Genomic DNA, 21,634 nt, shown 5'->3' on the forward strand with positions numbered 1-21,634 from the left:
GGCCTACGACGAACACGATTCAAGTGTGTTCAAGTGTGGTACGCACAGGAAGCAACGTCATACACACATGACGACAGGAGAGGACGGCGGTGCGTGGATGGATTTACCCCTCCCACTTGTGGTAGTTGTACTGATATTTCTTATCCCGTGCGAATTGGCCATTAATATTACCGACGTCCTGTGGTAAAGTGACATTACCCCACGTGCCCATGTAAAACTAATCCCGTCCGAATAGTGCATTAGTGTGCAAAGGCCTTTGCTCTACACATTCAGATTTTTCTTTTTCCCACATCCATGTCAATCACACTTTACACTTGAACCACTTAGATTTTGCCACGATCCCCCCTAAACCAATCATATCGTTGCTGTCATGCTTTAAAATCTGTAAACTTCTCTGAGGCTATCAGCTGTCGTTTCAGTGCCTGATTAATGCAACCATCTTCCACCCCTCCACACCATTCACCTCCAGTTTCTAATTGCTTCATTCAATGAATTCATCAGGAATCCCACTCCAGATCTCATCCAGCAGGTCTTAATGTTGTTGTTCTTTACTTCTGTGCAAATAATGTTCTTAAGCCCTTACTTCAATTAACAACTTCTTACTGAGCTACATTTAGGGGAAAAGGGAGCAAATCCCTTGCTCCTGAGCTGCTTACCATTGTTGTGGCAGTGGCTTTCATGTGCGGCCTGTTGTGAGCTGTCTAACTTGTATCTTTTATTATTTGTCACTGCTTGTGTGTGTGCGTTAACCTGATGGTTTGAAGGCAATCTTGCTCTTCTTGCCCTTGGTGTTGTGTCTGACGAAAGTGTCTCTGAGGAGATCTGAGGTGATGGCTCTCTTGTGAGGGTCCGGCTCAAAGCAGCGCAAGATGAACGACTTGGCCTCCAATGACAAGGACTCAGGGATCTCGGGGTGGATCTTAAACATGCCGACCTGTAACAGAAAACCACACCTACATGAAAGTATCAAGGCCTAGAAATTTGTTTAAGGAATGAAAGAAATCAAAACCTTGATCCACTTTTCTCCAGTGTTTTCAGCTTCTATTGTAAATATGTCTTCAGTTAACATGTGCAAAGCCTCATTTAAAGGCAAATACAAAGATGGAATACAAACCTTAAACATGGCCGCCTGCGGTTCTCCCAGCTCATGAAAGGGCGGTTTCCCAGTGGCCATTTCTATAATGGTGCATCCCAGGGACCAGATGTCAGCCGGGGCCCCGTACCCTCGAGGGCCCTTATCAATGATTTCTGGAGCCATGTATTGCAGGGTACCTGCAGACAGAGAGGCAGATGGTAACCTGGAACAACAGTGTCTAAAAGATAAGGAGAGATAATCAAGTCATTTAGCATTACTGTCAATAAAGTGACTGACAAACTGAAGCTGAGAATTTGAAATGAACGTTTCTGGACACACGGCTGGAGCTTTAATGAAAGTTTGTTACAAACCCAGATTTTACTTCAAAGGAGGTCTTGTTACAAAAGAAAAGAATCCAAAATTAGTGTGTTCATGGTTCGCATTCAGTGTTGGGAACGTTACTTTAAAAAAGTAATTAGTTATAGTTACTAGTTACTTTCCCCAAAAAGTAACTGAGTTAGTAACTGGGTTACTGCACTGTAAAAGTAATTAATTAGGCTACCTGGAAAAGTAACTATAGCGTTACTATTTTTTATTAAATGCTCAAATATGTCAAATTGCTTGGACAGCCCCCTTAATGGAACTGTAATGAAACTCAACATTGAATATGTTAAATGAATGAAATTGACACTTAATAGAATAAATCATTATTATTATACATTGTACACTTATCTACACTACACTCCATTGTTGTGCGTGCGTGTGTGTGAGGGAGAGGGAGTGCGGCTGTGGAAACATCCTGCAGTCCGAGATACTATCATGCGTTTGAATAACTTATTAGACGGATATATAGAGAGAAAGGCGACGTTTAGAGAGCAAGCCCAAATAAGCAACTCCACTTTGGAAACAAGTCCAAAAAACCACAACCCGTGACGACTACCAATATTTGTAAGCGACTTTACAAAAACACAAGCCTAAAGTCGCGGACCTGACAAACCTGCTTGTGAATACCCGCCCTACTCTGCCTCTGATTGGTTTATGATGAAATTTTCCTCTCCCTAAGCCAATCATCATCACTTATGCTTCCCCCTCACCTGCCCTCACCAAAGAAGAAACACTTTAAAGCTCCGCTGAGAAGGAGCTGGTCTGAGTGAAAGCCGCTTCAGTGAACTGAAGTAAAGCCGAGTAACGGCGCATTTTATTGTGAGTAACCATAACGGCGTTATAACGGGGGAGACAGTAACTTTTTTGATTAGTCGTTACTGAAAAAAGTAGTGCCGTTAGTAACGCCGTTATTTATAACGCCGTTATTCCCATCACTGTTCGCATTTGAACACAGACGTACTTATGATTTGCTTTTGAGATGCAGACATTTGGGCAAAGTGGCATTGCATGCAGCTGAAAAGAAAAATTCAACATTATAGCTAATTTTAAGGACTGAAGGTATGATATTAAAGTTATTTTAGTCCCTAAACACTGAGTTCAGATGAATTTGTTAATTATGTTTTGTTCTGTCTCTGAGTATTTTGTCTGTCGTCAGTCATTCTGAGCAGATCTGGCATTTGCGGTCTGCTCTAAATGCTGATGTAAACACAGAGAGACTGAGAGAGCTATAAAAAGATGGAGTCAGAGGGAGAGACAGATAAGGACATACGCACACACACACACAAACACACACACACACACACACGCACACACGCACACACATGCACACACACATATATACCTGCTAATGAAAGGTAAACACCCTTCTGCCTCTGCTTGATTAGCTAATCTAATTACTCACCTCGCTGGCTGCTGGAGGAGACCAGATGGTCAATGAGTGTGTATGTTCATACACACGCACGCACACGTGTGTCAGAGTGTTTCCATAGAGGCTGATAGTGGCTCTTGACATTTTGAGGGTCATTTGATATTTACACTCATAGACTGCAACATTTCTATGACACCATTTATGCAGTCCAGACTGAATGCTGTCCTGTCATGTGTGCAGTGTCTTCCTCTCGAAGTCATTACTGAAGCAGTTTATTATTTTGTATTAGCTTTATGTGGTATACAGTGTTATTTTTGCAATCATAGGAAAATAGATTTCGTAATTTGTCTGAAAATCACAGATTTACCAGATGTACACACCTGGAAGTTCCTCAGGAGAAAACATTTCCACTGTAAAACTGTTGGAGCCCCATGATTCATGAGGACTTTACAAAAAAGAGCCCATGAAATCCAGATTAAAGGAACATCTTGCTGAAAGTCATTTACGTTTATCTAAAGTTTCCATGAAACAGCTAGCAGAGTGCTATATAATTCTGCATATTAGAGATGCAGGCTCATCCCCACGATGAAGCTGTGGCAACCTAGGTTAGGCTGGACTTCACTGGACTCAAAATTTGTATACGCCCCAAGTGCAGGATAAGTCAACATTTCCTTTTATTGGTTTTCAGGAGGTCACAAACTCCATTGAAATATATACCATTAAAAACACCTACAAATCATTGGTTGGCCAGACACGGGCCTAGCCCTACAGGTGATGATCAGTGCAAGACATACCTGATAAATAACATTAGTATTTATTTTATGGGAACTTAAAAGTATCTGGTTGCATCTTTGTATATATGGCAGTATACATTACATATATATTTAATTTACTACCTGTTGACAAGCTAAAAAATCTGAACAGTGTGTATATTTATGTCTACATCCTGTTCTTGCGTGTTCATAACTGGTTCTCGTTACGCATATATAATTACTACATGACTGCACTACTGTACACCAGTCTACTACCCCAGGACTATATTACTATACATCAGCTTCTGAGTTGTCTTATTTTTGTGTCATTTTTACTCTTAATTTTTTTTATACATATGTATGAGTATTGTTGGAAATTGCTTGCCTGATATCAGGCAGAACTTGTTTTTTTACCCTGTTGCAATCTTCTACCAGTCAACTTGAACTTAATGGAATGGGCAGATTCAAAGGTCTGGACCCAGGCAAGGAAAGAACCTGAGAATAAACCTCGTTACCATTACTCTGCATATGTAAAATTAAGAACTTGAACTTTTTAACTTTATCTTTAATTACCTTTGGGAACAGATCTGATTCCCAGGGTGGATACCCGAACTGTTTATCACTTTCTTAACATTGTGAGATGGGGCATTTGGCCTTTGCGGAGTTGTGCGCTCTCTAGTGTCCCTCTAGGTTAAGAATGTATTATGGGGCTTTGGGGTCATGCCAATTACAAAAACAAAACAAATTTATATTTATGTGTACCAAATATTTGCAGGACAGCAATATAATTTATTGTAGAAGAAGACAAAGTTACCGGTGAATGTCTCTGTGCAGGGGTTGACACCTGCCAACCGCTTAGAGGTACCAAAGTCTGAGATCTTCAAGACTCCACTGTAGGTGTTCACCAATACATTATCACCCTGAGGACAAACAGCAGCTGTTTACTATTAATCCACAGTGAAGTTACAGTTCCCGGATGATTGTACAATGTTCGGAGTTCTTCCTTGTACCTTGATATCTCGGTGAACGATCTGGTTCTCGTGCAGGTATCGGAGCCCCTCCAGGATCTGTCTGGTGTAGAAGATGATTGTTGCCTCCTTCAGCGGGCCCCATTTAGACCGCAGCAACGCAGACAGGCTTCCTGGAGAAAGGAAGAGAAGGAGTGTCCAAAACCTATCATGAAATGGGAAGATGACCAAGCAGTTAGAGAGACCGCTCAGTAACCGAGGTCACAAGCATCGATCTCTGAAACATACTATTTATCCTACCTGCACAGGGCTAAATTATCAGTAAAGCACAAAGTAGACACAGTATTTCTCTCTTGTTCTGGTGCTTTTGTCCCTTTATTGCTAAGAACTGAAGGTTTTCAAACAAAAACAAGTCCTAGTTCACGCAACTGTGTAATTGTTCAACCATTGTTCTTTCTCATACAAACACACCTCCAGGCACTTGTTCCATGAAGATCTTGATGTATCCGTTCTCAGAAACAGAGCCCAGATACTGAACAATGTTCCTGTGTTTCAGGTACTTGTGGAGGGCAATTTCCTCATGAAGAGGCTGGGAGTACCTAATTTACACAGAGAAAGAAACAACCACAGACAAATACTTTGTTTCCATTTATCCAGATAAAGTTTACTTATAATGCATATTCAGTTACAGCATCAACTTGCCTCACAATCTTATATTTTTAAGCAACTAACCAATCTAGTGTTGTCAGAACAAGACATTCATTAACACACATATAATATTTACCATCACTTGTGCCATAATCCAGACATTGTGTTTAAGTCAATGTATGTGACATTCAGAGCATTAACATAGCAGCAAACCACTACTTGCTATGTAGACAAAATGGAGTAATGGCGTCCTGAGCAGACAATGAAGTCACGCTACCTCTGTGTGTGTTGTAATCCGAGTTCCTGTTCTTTGATTTGGTAGGTGGTCCAGCTGTGTATGCATGTTAGTGTATATGAGTCCCTGTAAGTGTGTCCCACTGGCTAGCTAATCGCCAACGCTCTGCTTGTAATCATTCAACTGTTACCACTGATAACGCCATCCCAATCCATGACAGTGTTGTTGCAGAAGCGTAGTGCCCACCCTCAGGCTCCCCACTGGGTTAACAATGTTAGCTCTGTCAGCACTGGGGCCATTGTTAGCACCATTAGTTGCAACCTGTCAGCTCAGCCACCTCCATGTTGAGAACTGCTTGCAGACAATCCTGCCACAGACACTGAATCATAGATATGCTCTGAATGTTGCAGAAACTGCGGCTTAGCTATAGAGAACTGGATACAGCATTGGAGGTGGGGCCCAATTCATTCCTGTGAAAGTTGCTCAGTAGTGTATGAAGCCAAAGAAAGTTCCCGGGTATAAAAGTACCCGGATCATCCGCATTGTGGGGCCCAAAGAGAGGCGAAGTTCCTCTTCTTCTGAGGACCCCACTGGGACCTTCTTTCAGGAAAAAATATGTACAGTAGTCAACAGCAAGAGATAAATCTTTTCTTTTTTTTTAGCCCGTTTGAATTGTGGCATTAATAACACATATGATGTTTGTCAATTTAAAAGAAAATTTAGCAAGAAAGTCACAGTTTGTGATAGGTTTGTCATAGCACTATTTTGTGTGAAACCACTGAGTGAACTACATCCTGCACAATATATATCACCAACACAAGTAATGTTAGCTAGCTAGCTAACTTGCTAGCAAGCTAGGTTACTTAGCTATGTTGCATGTGCAAATGTTATCTTACCTGATGTGTGGTCATGTGTGTGTAGTCTTCCTAATTACGCATTTTCGCAGTCTTACACTTAAACAGTTTTATGACAAACTGACTTTCTTGATCTAAATTCATCTTTAAAAGTGACAAACAACATAACAAGTAGAGGCGCTGCTCCTTCAAACTGAAAGGGGTCAGCTGAGGTGGTTTGGGCATTTGATTAGGATGCCTCCTGGGCGCCTCCAGTTAGAGGTGTTCTGGGCACGTCCCACTGTGGGAGACCCAGAGGCAGACCCAGAACGTGCTAGAGGGATTACATATCTCATCTGGGCTAGGAACGCCTTGGGGTCCCCCAGGAGGAGCTGGAAAGTGTTGCTAGGGAGAGGGACGTCTGGGGTGCTTTGCTTGGCCTGCTGCCCCCACAACCCAACCCCGGATAAGCGGATGAAAATGGATGGATGGATCATATATGTCATTCATGGCACAATTCAAATGGATCAAAAAGTATGTACATATTTTTGCCGAAATATGGTCTCATGGTGGTCCACCAGAGGGGGAGGGACTTCGCCTCTCTATAGAGCAAGCGCACTAGCATTTCCTTTAACTGTGCCTCCAAACTGTTGGTCTCGGGCCTACTCGCATGAATCACAGAAGAAAATAACTCTGGAACAGCTATTAGTGAGCTTTAGGACTTCTGGGGTGTAAGGATTTTAATAAGGGCTATTGAAGTATGAAGTTGATGTACTATGGGAACAAGTCTTTTTGGGCCCAATGGCATTACATGACAGACTGAGAAGTTGTAATTACACTTTATAGCCACTACATCGAGTTGTCAAGCCCAACTCAGTTCCTATGGGCTGGGGCTTTGCGATCAATACATTTTTTGACAATAAAACAAAATGGAAAACAACAACTTTTTGAATGTCGAATGTGGAAAACTTTGGTCAGGGTTACTACAAGTCATCATACCTGCTGTCTCTCTCAGGGATCTCTTTGATGGCGATTCGGACCTGGTTGCTGAGGTCTCTCCCGGCGTACACTACTCCATAGGTGCCCCGCCCCAACACCACCCTGTCTCCTGTCTCATTGGTGTCGTACTCATACTGTAACACATGCACATTCTAAATCATCAACTGGAACTATAAACACAGATATTTACTGTAAAAAGCATGGATATATTTATGACCTCCAGTGTATCTCCGTCTCCTTCCCCCTCCAGCTCGACAGCATTCCCTGTACCATCAGATATCATTTCTTTCACCATGGAGCAGAATCTGAAACACACATATACACACAAGTGATAACATTATTATTTCCAGTTCATGGCCATCAGCCTATGTTGCGATACAATTGCACATACGTACTGTACCAACACAAACGCAGACAAACACACACACCTACACAGACACATCTAGAGGTGTGTGTCCTCACCGACCGCACTGTTCCTCAGTTGAGAAGTAGATCTGGAAGTCGTCTGAGTTATCATGGACGTAGAGGAAGCAGCAGCGCTCATCAAACTTACTGATGCTGCAGACAGAGGAGTTGGAGTACATGAAAGCTTTGGTTCATTTTTTCTCATCTTTCACTGTGTTGTTACATCTTACGTCAGGATGTTCAAACTCAATGTAATCTTCTTTGTGGAATAATAAGTTTTCATATTTACATGTACGACTTTTCAACCCTTAAATTATGTGCAACAAATGATCATTGTATCTCTCATAGTTATGAACTCAAATAAACCATGACAAATGGCGTGTTTTAGCTGCATAATGTCAAACAGTTTGGGACCTTCTGCATTTTATTCAGTTCCAACTTCACATTCATACCTAATGCCTTTGATGGACATGGCAGTGAAGTTCCACTCATGGATCCCTTTCTGTAATGAAAGTGAATGAGGTTTTAAATTTTCACATTGCTCACTTTTGCACAGAATGGTCACATATTTAACCAGAACTCACTCAGAAGCCCTATTGGCATGCAGCCCTTTGCTGCACGTCATCCCCACTCCCTCTCTTATGTTTCCTATCTATCTGAGCTGTCCTATCAACAAAGGCAAAAATCGGCAAAAAAATTGTCTTCAAAAAAGATGACAGACAAAGCAGATCTGTACGGAATTATGATCACAGATGACCTCAGCAATTATTACAAAAATATTAGACATCCCCAGGTCATACTAGTCCTGTGCGAATAGGGCTTAAGTCTAACTTTAAAAACGGCTACAAAGTTACATAACTTTGTAATGGGTTCCAAGTTTCCATTCAAATGTGGCAAAAAATTTAACCGAACTTTAAAAAAATTTGCAAAAAAAAAGAAAAAGACAGTAATGGGAATTTCCATCCACTGCCACCATACAAATATAAGGTTGTTGATTTATCAAAATATACAACGAGCAGCGCTAATTCACAAATTAGGTGCCATTTAAAGATTGATGAAAATACAGCATTTGCTTTGGTTTCGTGTATTAATTAAGGAACATTACAGCCCTATTGCACATCGTCACATTTTGCTTTTATTGATACACCAGCACCAGTGAGGCATAAAATTTCTTTTCGAGATACTTTGAGGTTCTTTTCAAATTTCTGTGTCATTTTCCACTCAGACCTTTTATGTACAAAACAGGTGGAGAGAAACACATTTACTAAGTTTATTTTCGATGTTGCAGTGCAATGAAATGCTGCAGTCAAGAGTACAAGGGTCCTGTGGTTAAAAGTTATATTCTTACTGTTTCTGCAGGAGAGACATGCCAGATAGAGACATTCTTCTCTTCAGCCTCGTTGTTTATGGACACATAGGAAGGCTGGTAAATCTTCGTTGGCTCCAGAATCAACACCTGTAACACAAAGAAAAAAGCAAGTGTTAGTGTGAGTCTCTGAATATCTGATTGAGCATGTCTGAATGTTTGTGTGTATTTGTGTTTACTGGAAAGCGCAGTCGATTGGTGGTGCCCTGCGTGGCCTCGACGATGATGTCCATCCAGAAGTTGAGTCTGTCCCGCTGAGGAGAATGTTCTATCGTCTGTTTCTTAAACCTCTGGATGAGCTGCAGGTTCTGCACCACGGAGCGCAAATACCTGGAAAAAAATATAAGACAAGTCATAATCACAGGCAACAAGAGGAACTGGAAAGCAATATGGGACTGAATTATAAATGGACAAAAGTCAAGGAGGATGTCTATTACCCTGTAATGACACTCCATTTCCCCATATTGTTGATTATTATTTCAATTTTTATGTCATATGTATGGTCAGTGAGAGGAAATGGCCACTGTTTTTATATTCAAAACAACATCACACACATAAGAGTCAAACTAATGGATGTTTTGAAGGGGGTCTACTTTTAGTCCTCTTCTGTCACTGTTTCTTTTTTTAATGCAGAGTATAAAACAGGCTAAAACACAATTACTTTGATTAATAACATGTATTTCATTGATTAACCAAGTGTACTTCCTCAGTACACAAACAATATAAATCATACGGTAAAACAGAGTTGCTTAAAACATGAAAAGTACACGCACAGATACTGCACTACAACACAGAATAGAACCTTTTTTTGTGAATGTCTTTACCAGAGTGGCGGCTTGAGTTTGAAGAGCTTCTCGGCAGCCTGAGTAGCTTTGGGGATGTCGTTAGCTAGCATGCTAACGGTGAAGAACTGGCCCACGTCCCAGTAATTATTCATTTTCTCCAGGGAACCTTTGCGCCCCAGCAGACTGTTCAACCTCACACCTACAGACATCACATTATCAGTGTGAAACAACTGTAAAATAAAACTTTTTTAAAACCATTGAACTTAATTTTGACAGCAAAAGACAAATGAGCAATATGTTATTAGTGATTCTGTATTATCAATTCTTCATTTTGAACATTCTATGTTTAAGCATACTAACATTCAATTCAAATGCAGCAGGCTTTGTGGCCTACCTTGTTTTGTTCACATTTGGGCTGTTTTGAATGCTTTTAGCTGTTTCCTTGCAGGGGGCTACAGTATTAGTTAATTATTTACCCCTTAAATTAGGCAAGACACAATTTCACCGTTTGTTTGTACTCTAAAACTGAACTGACTTTGGCACAGTGGATACAGTAAATTGGTCCCAGACGTGGGATTGTAAGAAAACTCTAAAACTCTAAAAAAAAAAAAAAAAAAATGTAGAATAGGCCTTTATCTCAGCATTTCATTCATTTCTGTTGCTAAAACTAACTAAAATTGTTATTTTTGAAGTTAAGATTATTATTCAAAATATATACACTTTTAAAAAATCTTACAGGATAAGGTCAAGAACACAAGCTTTATATTTACAGAGCCTTCACTCTCTGCTTAAAAGCTTCACCCGTATAAGAAAAGTACACAATTAAAACAACTAAAGAGCTAATAGAGCAATGGCCAAGCATCAGGGAGAGGAAAACACTGAATCTGTCAAAAAGTCTATTAAGTATGAATGTTACAAAATAAAATAAATACAAAGTACAGACACAGAATCATAGAAAAACTTCCTTAAAATATCAGGGAAACTCATCTCTGATGCAATATTTACAGCAATTAATCTGCTCAACATTCATCATAATCACTCATTTTACACAAATGTCCTGTATTTGTTTGCAATGCATTGACTATAATACGAAATATTCAAATGTTTAAATATAACTTAGTCAGGGGGTCGTCAGTTTACTCATTGATAGAAAAGGTGTCCCCAAGGGGAAAAGATTGGGAACCAGTGCAGTAAACAATACGTCATTCAAAGCAACTGAAACATTTGATAATGTTTGTATTAGATGGCTCCAGCTTGACTTAAGCATTGTGTGCTGGTGTGATAAAACAATCAAAGTGGGGTTCAGGTTCTTACCTATTTTCCTCAGTTCAATGGAGCTCTCAAACTGTTGGCCAGCAACTATGAGGAGGACAGCCAGGTTGATCCCAGAGTAGAGAGTTGGCTGCAGCTCAAAACCCTTTCTGTACCTGCACCGATGCAAATAATAGGGAGTGTAGAAAATTACGGTTTCTCAGCATTTACATATTAGAGTTAAAAAAAGAGCGTGTGTGTGTTCTCACCACTGTATAGCATTGTCCCTGTTCTTGGTGTCTTTGCAGTCTGAGTCCAGGAAGATGTCCTTGTATATCCGTCCACAGAGGCAGAACATGTCCGGTGCTGGATGTTCACATGACTGTAACACCTGCAGCATCACTCTGAGAGCCTGCTCCCTGTCACCAGGACTGTTCCTCCTGCACATGAACACATTTATGAATCAATGTTAGGCTGATAAGTTGCACTGAACTACAAGGTGAATTTATATGTTCTTGCTACAGTTTTACATATTGTTTAATAGAAATGATACATTTCTTTGGTATAATAATTTCCCTTTTAATAAAAAAAATGCCACAAAGTCAGATTCTGGACTCAATTGAATACATAGCTACTGACTATGTTTTGACTTTCTAGGGCAAAATACATCTAGGGATTATGACATTTGGCTTAAATGTAAGAGGAAAATCCACTTCCTCCAGTTGTAGGGTCAATAAAATCTATCTAAATCCCATTTTAAATTACTTTCTGCACCCATCCAAAGCCTAGGAAAAAATATGAAAAGTAGTTACGACTGGTTCTCTGTACCTGTTGAGGGCGAAGGCGTAGTGGAACTGGATCATTGGCTGGGTGGCCAGATCACAAGTCGGTAGCATCTCCAAAGTCTGCACCAGCTTCACCATGGCATCGTAGTCCTGGCGGTCAGGTTATGTGTATTTATATATACTTAGTTGGTGTTACTGTCACTCCAAATTAAGACCATGTTGAGTGTTTGTACCTGTATGTCTCTGTAGGAAAACAGCAGGTTCATGACGATGTCCTGGGTGAGGACCTCCGTGTTGTCAATTCGGAGTTTGATGCGCGAAAGCTCCTTGGCCAGCTCCTCTCCCTGGTACTTCTCTCTGGCCTTCCTGATGTCATTTAGCAGGGTGTCTTTAAAGGAAGCACTGCAGAAGAAGCACAGTAAAAGACGAGACAATGAAATGAGAGAAAATTGGGAGAGATCCTCAAATTTTGGGGGAAAAGGTAAGAACAATGTGCTCTTTGGAGCACAGTTGGACTGAAAATCCAAATGCTTTTTACAAGAGGAAGAGTCAAGAGTTGTTGGGGCCATGTAAGCTACCCACCTGCAGACAAGATAATTTATGTGTAATGACATTAATGCTTTAAATGTGTCTCACCAGGATGTGACATGGATGTCCTTCAGCAGGCTGGTGAAGCGGTCGAACAGGGGGACACAGAGCGGCCCCAGCAGATTGTCCCAGCTGGGCTGCATGTACTCACTGGCCCTGCGCTGGGCGTCACTCTCACAGCACATGTACTCATGGTTAGGAGTCACTATGTAGGGGATGAAGTAGTAGTTACCACTGGATGCCTGGAGGGAGAGAAATAGGAAAACATTCTTTGTCAAAGGAAAAAGAGGACTGAAATTTGAGTGCTTAAATATAATACAGCTCTATATGGGATAAATACACACGTGCTGGATGCCAGGTGTAAAAGGAGTCCAGGAAGGAAGGAAGAGAAGAGATGGAGAGATTGGGGATTATGGAGTGATTAATGAGGCGGATCAGTATGAGCAGGGGATCAGCACACTACTGAGATTTTTGATAGCATCATGACAACATCAGCAAAGGTTAACGGAAGTAATCAAGCTCACATGGCTGTTAAAGATCCAAAACAGCAAGAACTAATGCACACAAATACACAACGCAACACCACGTCTGTTTATCTCTCTATGTATTTATGTAGAGGCCGATAAACATTGACTATAGGGCACTACTTGCTCATATTTAATTCCACCCATTCATGCAACACTGCTGTAAACTACCAGTAATTCTCAGACCAAGTGCTGGAGTTACCAGGTCTCAATAGTTAGTCTTGGCGTTGTGCTAACTACAAGTAGCGGTGACGAAGACCTGCTGTTTATTTTTCTAAGCTGAAACCATTTCCCTCAGTGGAAACAAAGCTTGTATTTACTTCTAATTCACAGATAAGAAACAATAAATTGTGAAGACAATGAAGTCCCCTAGCTACTAGGCTAATTTATACAATGTAAAATGTCATTGGCTTATGCTAATATTGTTAGCATGCAGTATTTGTGGAGAAAACATGTAGTTTTGGGTAATGATGTTGCTGTTAACACACATTTTATGTGTGTTTTAGGTGTTAGTTGAACACAACCAAACTTTACAGCACTTCACAGAAACTCAACACAGCAGAATAGACACCCTCAGACTCAGAAACTACTCAGACAAAGACACACCACTGCTGAAGTATAAATGCTCACAACAGAAACCACCTCCTTAAATCAGATTTTATTTCTAAAGTTTATGTCATCATATTAATATTAAAAAGCCCTGACTGTCTAAATAACTGCTGGATCTCATGTAATATAACCTGCCGTCCTGAGCTTATCATCTCTTCTTAGAACAGACAGTGGCTTTTTATCCGTCTTTGGTTTTGTGAGTGACACACTTTTGTTAGGGCATTTAATTTGTTATTCACACAACATCCCATGGGGAGGTCAGTGTTTTTGGCTCCTCCTCCATGTTTGTTATTATTATTAGCCTTTGAGGAAATCTCCCAGCATGCCCTGGTGCAGCATGGTACCTACTTTATTGCGCAATCCAGAGCCTCTGTACTCTGGAGGCAACTGAACCCAGGGAAAACCTAACGCTGGAGGACGAGAGGCCTTCTCCACACACACAGATAGACAAACAATACACACAATACATTAAACAATATAATGTGTGTGTGTGCGTGTGTGAGAAAGAGCAAGACAGAGGGAGAGAGAGAGAGAGAGAGAGAGAGAGACAGACAGAGTGAAAGCATGTAGATATGCATTCCTGCATGCAGTTGTGCATGAGAGGACGAATGGCACTTGTCACCAATATAACTCCACAAATAGCACAGGACAGTGTGCGCACATAAATAACACACACACACACACACACACACACACAGAAACTTACTGTGTTTTTCTGTGCCACCATGTCCTGTAAAGAGATATAAAAAGAGAAGTGAGAATGGATTTAAAGTGTGTACTCTTGTGTTCTCTTTAGTGGTGTTGCCACATTACTACTTCAAACAGCTGTTTCCCCCTGGCTGCACAGTGCATGCTTGACTGTAGTGGATCACTTTGTTCTGAGGAACTGCCAAGGAATGGCATCCATGAACTCTAAATACACCCACAGAAGAATCAAAGAGGTGTGTGTATTTGTGTGTGTGTGTGTGTGTGTGTGTGTGTGTGTGTGTGTGTGTGTGTGTGTGTGGGGCAGTACCTTCAGTGACTGGGCAGTGTCAGGGTCAGTGTCATGGTACAGGATGACGTTGTTGGCCATGTCGAAGCTCTCCCTCACACCCAGGTGGTAAAACAAGGAGGGCTGCCGAAACACATCGCTCATGTCCACAACTGCGATGTCTGGAAGGAGGAACGAGAGTCGGCAACCATGTTGTTCTCGAAGCTCATGTTAAAATCCATCAGCCCTTGTGTTAGACACTCTGAGATCTACAACCTTTAGGAGAACATCTGACCTCTGACTTTATACGAGGTGGGAATGTTTTTAGCAGTAAGCATCAGTGGTGGAAATAGTACTCTGACCTTTTACTTCAGTAGATATAGCAATATTATAGTGTAGATATACTATTATAAGTGAAAGTGCTGCATTCTTAACTTTGCTTAAATAAAAATATAAAAGTATTTGCATTAAAATATACTTAGAGTACCAAAAGTTAAAGTACTCATTACGCAGAATGGCCCTTTCAGTATAATTGATAATACATTATTGCATTATAATTATTAATGTGTTGCAGCTGGTAAAGGTGGAGTTAATATCAGCTACTATATAAACTGCTAGATTGATTTATATTTTGTACAAATCCGCTAGGTAACTAGTAATTGACACTGAGCGTACCTATGTTTACAAAATCCAACCAATGTTAACCAATGCTATCATGAGCCAGGAGGCTGTGATCACATGACCTATGTGCTGCAGGGTGACGGAAGCAAAGGAAGAAGTCAGGTGACCTAGTATAAAGCGGGACAGTATGCATAGGGATGTGGTTGAGGTGATGGTTGGGTCAAAAAAACACACTATGACCCAGGAGACCAAGGTTTGTGTTCCGTGTCAAACCAGAAGTCAATGTTGAGTTATTTTAAGTTACATACAATGTAACATCACAGTATCAGTTTATCAGGCTACATAAATTATGTATGTATAACATTAGCGTAACGACACCCAACCACAAGTACAATATTTGCCTCCAAAATGTCACAGAGTTGAGATATTAAGTAGCATAAAACGTAAACACTCAAGTAAAGCGCAAGTAGTAGTGTGGAAGCCCTTTTCAACCCCGCTGCATTGTACATGGATTAAAAACAGAGGTGAATGTAATCCTTCCCCGGAGCTGGTAGTTTTCATGAGCTGCACTCCAGAAGAGAAACATCACTCAGCATACTGTAGATGCCTCAAGCACACTGAATGATAGTGTGTGTGTATAAAGAAAACAAAAATGGACTAGTGTGCAGACAGGAAGAACCACATTTATTTAATGGGGCAGCTTTCATCTTGAGGCAGTAATTATATATACCTACAGCACAAGTACTGTGCTTACAGTGTGCATGAATGAAATTTCAGTTGGTCAAAAGGTGGTGCAAATAAAGATTTGATTTTTAGAAATAAACGGATTACCTTAATTAGATACACGTCTACAGACATATAAGATGCAAGGCCTACTTATGCACAGGGATGTTTTTAGCTAAATGCTAAAGTCACCTTGCTAGCATACTCACAATATGCTGATGATTAGCAGGTATGAGTTTACCATGTTCAGCATCTTAGTTTAGCATGTTAGCATGCTAACATTTGTATTTAGCACTAAACATAAAGTGCAGCTGAGACTGATGGGAATGTCATTAGTTTTGTACTTGGTCATAAATTTTGACCTGGAGATAGTGCTAGATGAAAGGTCAGAGATCAGAGTAATTACAGTTCATCCTCTGAGGAACATGGCAATCTGACTATTAACTGTGAAGTCACTTTTCCCAAAACTATGATGTCAACCTCATGGTGGCACTGTCAAGGGATCACTAAAGTTACTGAGATTCATCCTCTGGGGACCGTGAATATCTGCAAAAGAATTTGTGGCAATCCATCCAATCGTTGTTTAGACATTTCTCTCAGAACTATGACTGTCAACTTCATGGTGGCTCTGGATTAAAAGTCAGGGGATCAACAAAGTTATTCAGATTCATCATTTCCAGGTCAAATCGTCCAATAGTTGTTGAGATATTTTTACTATAAACCAAAGTGTTAGACTAACCAACTGACATACTGAGATTGCAATCTCTAAAACCACACAGATTAGCAACCGGCACTTGTCAGATGTTAGATTAACATCAGAGCACATGTTGTACTGCACCATGTTTTACATAGTTTACTTTCACATGAGAATCTCATACATGGCTGGAACACAAAAGGTTAACCAGACCTGCATCGTGTATGCTGGCTTTGTGGTTTCACTCTTTCCCCCAAATCAGCTTTTTCTTTTCCTTAAACTGATCACATGCTTCTCATGCGCCCATTATGACACACAGCAACCACAACATGTCCTATCTTAAACACAAATGAAAGAGATTTTGGCTCCATCCATTGAGCGTTAAATTTAACCAATGAGATGCTTTCGACTGAGTTCTTGTTGTAATACCAAACAAATATATAATATTAATATATATATATATATATATATATTATTAATATATAATAATAAACAACGTCTGAAAAGTCAGACATCTTCAGAGGTCATTTTAAAGAATTAAAGGGATACTCTGCCTACTTTCATGTATTATAACATTGTGGGTTGTGTGTGCAAATGACCTTTGGTAAACTTCCCTTCATCTTAACCAGGGCTCAGATCTACCCGCTGGGGCTGTTGCTTGAACTACAGATTGTACCAAAAATGTGTGTGTGTGTGTGTGTGTGTGTGTGTGTGTGTGTGTGTGTAATTTCATAAACCAAGAACCTGTCACTTAATTGCCTATTTCTCGCCAACAATGTCTTTAGAAACATATTTTATTGCACTGTTTGCCTGTTACATGAGAATTTGTGAGCAAGAATACTGTTCCCTGTATAAAGTGCTGCAAGGATGAAGTTTTTCTGGAAACTAACGCGGAAATTAGCATCGCCCTGGTTCCCTCGACAAAAAGCCAATGGGATTTTTCCACTGGATTTTGAATTATTGCAGAAAATAAGCTCTGTGGCAACAATATGTCTGTAATTCTTACACGTTTTGTTCAGCAAGATAATCTTTTTTGAAGCCTAAATGCAATCACTAGAAGTAAAAAGCTAACGTTAGGCTATGAACGAACTACTCCACGGTTGCATGTCTTAACATTGCTCCCACAGCAAGGCTGTAAAGTCATGTTCAGCATGATGATGTTCTGTAGTCTCATTTAGCCACTTATTAGCAACCACCATCTGTAAGACACATAAATGCTTCAAAAATCACAAGTGGGGCCATACTGACATATTTTATGTTGTAGAACAAAACTTGAGAGTGTCTTAAGCTTGTGTTAACCACAGACCTTATTTCAGGCATCTAACCAAAAACCCATTAAAAAAACAACTACTGACTTTGAAACAAGGGAATCAGGAGTGCTAAATGCTAACTCATTTCAGGGTTTTAGGACTCATCAGCGTCCTCTCTCTCTCTCTCTCTCTCTCTCTCTCTCTCTCTCTCTCTCTCAAACTCAGACCAAACTCTGACCAACTGGTAAAACTAGGCAGCACTGATAAAAACTTAAACCAAGATTCTGTTACTGTATTATCTAATTCTCACCTAAAAAATCTCCAAAATGCCATATTTTAGTGCACTGTTTGCCTGTAATACGAGAATTTGTCAACAAGTGGGCACCATACTGTTTCCTACATGGTAAAAACTGAGGCTGAAAATACTGAGACCAAACAGTAAAACTAAGCAGTGCTGATCAAATTTAAACCAAGACTCTGTTATTGAGTTTCCGTTTTCTCGCCTAAAATGTTCTCGGAAACATATTTTATTTTACCATTTAGCTGTAACGTTAATTCAAGATTGTTTGTTAACAGCTGGCTTCCATATTGTTTTCTGTGGAAAAAACGCACACTGGCATTACCTCACCCACCAGCAAAGAGTTTGGTGTGTGGTGCAGTGCATTCTGGTAGTTGTAGGTTTTCTACCTTTTGAGTATAAACAAAAGGTACAGGTACACTGAGGAAGACACTTGTCGAAACCGGTCTTCGTGTTTGATCGCCTGTACCAGTGAGGTATTAAAAGTTGGTAACGAAGGACACCGAGTGTTGCTGGCTTTTTCTTGTTTATACTGTTGTTCTGTGGCCGAGCACCTCCAGACTTTTTTCTTCTTTTTTGAGAGTGCATGTTGTCTTTCTTCATTGATTTTCTACCTTTTGAGCAAAAGCAAATGCCACAGTCCTTTTCCTCTGTTTTTCTCTGGTCATGTAGCACCAATTTCAGAAGTAATCGCCTCTTTCTACTGCACAGACAGCCCTGCTTTATTAAAAGACCATCTTTCCAGCAGTGAAATACTTCTTCAACATTAAGCATAGAGCACCAGAGGTCATTAAGTCCTTTAATTGTATTGTGTGATAGTGTATCCCAATCAATACCCAGTATCATAATCTATGCACTTGAAAAGCTACACATTTCCCTACCTTCTGATACATGGTGTATATATTTTGCTTTCTCGAACACCTCCAACGGACGTGCATTGTTCATAAACGTGCCATGACCTGATTTTAAGAGTCTTGCAGCCAAACATCTAATTAAACATTGGCAGCAGACACAAGGCAAATAAACGCTTCATGCTTTTCAGGTTTTCAACAGAAGCTGTGAGTCAGTGAGGAACTGAGATTTTAAAACCGCCGTCTTCCTTCTCAATCATAAGGCATATCTTCCTTTTAAATAAAACACACCCTCCCACAATTTACCAATGAATGTAAGGGTTGAAATAGCTCTGAAATGGTCGCTCAAACACTCCAGAATGTATCTGTATTTAATAACAATATTCTATAAGCAGAAATGGTGAAAGGTGGTGCGTGAGTCATTATCTGAGAGAGTAATCAGAAAATTGCAGACTTGCAACACATATTAGAATTTGTACTTTCTCTTTGCGTTTCATGCATTAAGCCACGCAAATAACTTTTGTGCAACTTCTGCGCACGAAACATTATTTTTTAAAGTAAATAACCTCAGTTTTAACCTGCACGACTCTTATATAACCTGCAAACACCATGCTGTTGCACTGACACACACCTGCATCGTAGAAACTGTCCAGCACTGATGTCTCTCCAAAGTCCAGCCGTCCGAAGGTGACGGTGGTTAGCAGAGCGCTCTCCGAGTCGCAGGCTCTCTGCAGACACTGCAGCGCTCCGGACTCCGGGCTGCTGGCCATCACCGACTTCAGCCCGTCGTTCAGGACGTACACCACCCGCAGGGAGCGCTGCTTGGCCGGCGGGCAGGGGCTGGACACCTCGCCCCTCTCCCGGTCCCGGTCCCGCTCCAGTACACACGTTCCGGCGGAGTGCTCTCCTCCCATGTCTGCGACTTGCGCGCTCTGGCCCGTATCCATGGCGAGAACTAGGGAAGTGTTTCTGCTTTATCTCCTTCCTTCTCCCTCCCGTGACTTCCTATGTTTTGTCTGTCTCCTCCGACTCGTCCTCCTCTCGCTCACTTGTTGCGCACCTGTCCTGGCCGCAGAGGAGCGCGTCTGAGTTTGTCCCTCCGCATCTCCGCCTCATTAACTCACATCATCTGCCGATTATCTCGCACCAAGAAGTCCGCTTCACCCAGACTGGATCCGACTAGATCCGAGAGGCAGAGAGAGGAGGAGATGTGGAGAGACAAAAATGCACCCAGAAGTGAAATTACACCACTTTGCCTCTTCAGTGTGATTTCAAGTCTGACGTAAGGGCGACTGTTTAACTGCAGGATACAATCAGGACCGTGTTGTCCACAGTGTGAAATGTTATCACCATCTCCCTGGTTGTCTAAATATAAAACGGTATGTCCTTTTGGACCCCTCTTCTACTCCCTGCAAAGTTATTCTCACTCATGTTCACCATATAAAATCAGCACAGAGCTCATATGATTTAAGTATTTCCTCATCAGTGAGCCTATTTGTTGATGTGAATCAAATGTGATATTGATTTCCACAGTCTTTCTTAGCAGAGAGTCTGGATCCTTTATGCCCTGGTGGCACGCGTTAATGCCAGACAGTACTGACAGCCAGGAGCCGTCTATCACACTCTGTTGGCAGAGGGGACACGAGGCTCATGTTTATTTCCAAAATGGGGTCAGTGCCACTGCTCCTTCCTCAATACCTGGAAATGTTTGAGTGCTTTCTAGAAGAACCACAATGCGGTTGTTTTCATTTTAGGTTGGTGTTCCAGTTTTCTAGGAGAAATGAGTAGCATAGAATAGTAGTAGGTCTAGTGATCTCATTTTTATTCAGTGTTACTAAGATACTTAATTACTTTTCATGTTAATATGGTATTTCTGATATTTTGCATGTAAATGGACTGGACTATGAACAACAACAGCAGCTCCTATAGCTTTTATGATGTGCAAATGCAGCAAACGGGACAAGGTATTCCTGAGGAACGAGAGACTAACGCTGTGTCTCAAATCACATACTTCCATTAGTACACTTCCATGTGGTATACTATGTGCACTATGTAGGCCTACTTATTGGCGTAGTGAGCGAATTTGTGCACTTACCGGAAATGGCAACGGCAAATTAGCTAGTTAGCAAACTATCATTAGCATTTGCGTTATCGTTCGCGGTACAAATCATTACAGACTGCTAAATTAACCCAATAAACACACTGCTGGCTTATACCCAACAACAGTATAGTGCTGCTTATTGCAAAAAACACATGTATTTGTACAATGCAGCGATGTTCGCGGTCGTACAGTCCTCGGCCGCCATTTCCTGTTTGAAAAGTGGTCCCTCCCCTTCCGCTACATAGCCAAGATGGCTACCATCGAGGGCGAGAAGTGTCCATAGTTCCACACTCAACTTCTTGACCATTTTGAGTGCACCATCCGGGTACTCATATTGCACTGCATTTTTCTGTACTTCTCAGTGTGAATGCACTTATGCACCCAAAATAGTAAGTGTAAGTACAGAAGTGCGTGATTTAAGACACAGCACAAGTCCAGCTGCTTCAACATAAATCAGGATTTATCATGAAACCCCAACCAGCTAATGTAAAAGATCTCATTTTACCATCTCTTTAAACACAACCGATTTTTTTGGCCACTTGGGGGC

The 21,634-nt window shown here is 40.9% G+C and overlaps 1 protein-coding gene across 2 annotated transcripts in view; it reads right to left on the reverse strand.

Moving 5' to 3' along the window:
- The window catches only part of map3k15 (mitogen-activated protein kinase kinase kinase 15), a 36,523-nt gene extending 16,273 nt beyond the window's left edge, over nucleotides 1–20,250 (reverse strand). The window contains exons 1-21 of one of the 2 annotated variants that reach the window (XM_050056614.1): nucleotides 19,618–20,250; nucleotides 14,592–14,731; nucleotides 14,283–14,306; nucleotides 13,925–14,002; nucleotides 12,492–12,685; nucleotides 12,089–12,257; nucleotides 11,899–12,005; nucleotides 11,340–11,510; nucleotides 11,134–11,246; nucleotides 9,859–10,018; nucleotides 9,214–9,364; nucleotides 9,017–9,124; nucleotides 8,121–8,170; nucleotides 7,726–7,821; nucleotides 7,481–7,568; nucleotides 7,264–7,397; nucleotides 5,020–5,147; nucleotides 4,591–4,721; nucleotides 4,395–4,500; nucleotides 1,115–1,272; nucleotides 751–934 (exon numbers count right to left, since the gene is read on the reverse strand). In XM_050056614.1, the coding sequence (XP_049912571.1) occupies nucleotides 751–934; nucleotides 1,115–1,272; nucleotides 4,395–4,500; nucleotides 4,591–4,721; nucleotides 5,020–5,147; nucleotides 7,264–7,397; nucleotides 7,481–7,568; nucleotides 7,726–7,821; nucleotides 8,121–8,170; nucleotides 9,017–9,124; nucleotides 9,214–9,364; nucleotides 9,859–10,018; nucleotides 11,134–11,246; nucleotides 11,340–11,510; nucleotides 11,899–12,005; nucleotides 12,089–12,257; nucleotides 12,492–12,685; nucleotides 13,925–14,002; nucleotides 14,283–14,306; nucleotides 14,592–14,731; nucleotides 19,618–19,933 (2,806 nt within the window). In that variant the 5' untranslated portion in view covers nucleotides 19,934–20,250. The remainder of the gene's footprint in view (nucleotides 1–750; nucleotides 935–1,114; nucleotides 1,273–4,394; nucleotides 4,501–4,590; nucleotides 4,722–5,019; nucleotides 5,148–7,263; nucleotides 7,398–7,480; nucleotides 7,569–7,725; nucleotides 7,822–8,120; nucleotides 8,171–9,016; nucleotides 9,125–9,213; nucleotides 9,365–9,858; nucleotides 10,019–11,133; nucleotides 11,247–11,339; nucleotides 11,511–11,898; nucleotides 12,006–12,088; nucleotides 12,258–12,491; nucleotides 12,686–13,924; nucleotides 14,003–14,282; nucleotides 14,307–14,591; nucleotides 14,732–19,617) is intronic. The other variant, XM_050056615.1, reaches the window with a different exon arrangement.
- Nucleotides 20,251–21,634: the final 1,384 nt, after the last annotated feature.

Source organism: Epinephelus moara, chromosome 11, assembly GCF_006386435.1.
Source record: "Epinephelus moara isolate mb chromosome 11, YSFRI_EMoa_1.0, whole genome shotgun sequence".
NCBI classification, from domain to species: Eukaryota; Metazoa; Chordata; class Actinopteri; order Perciformes; family Serranidae; genus Epinephelus; species Epinephelus moara.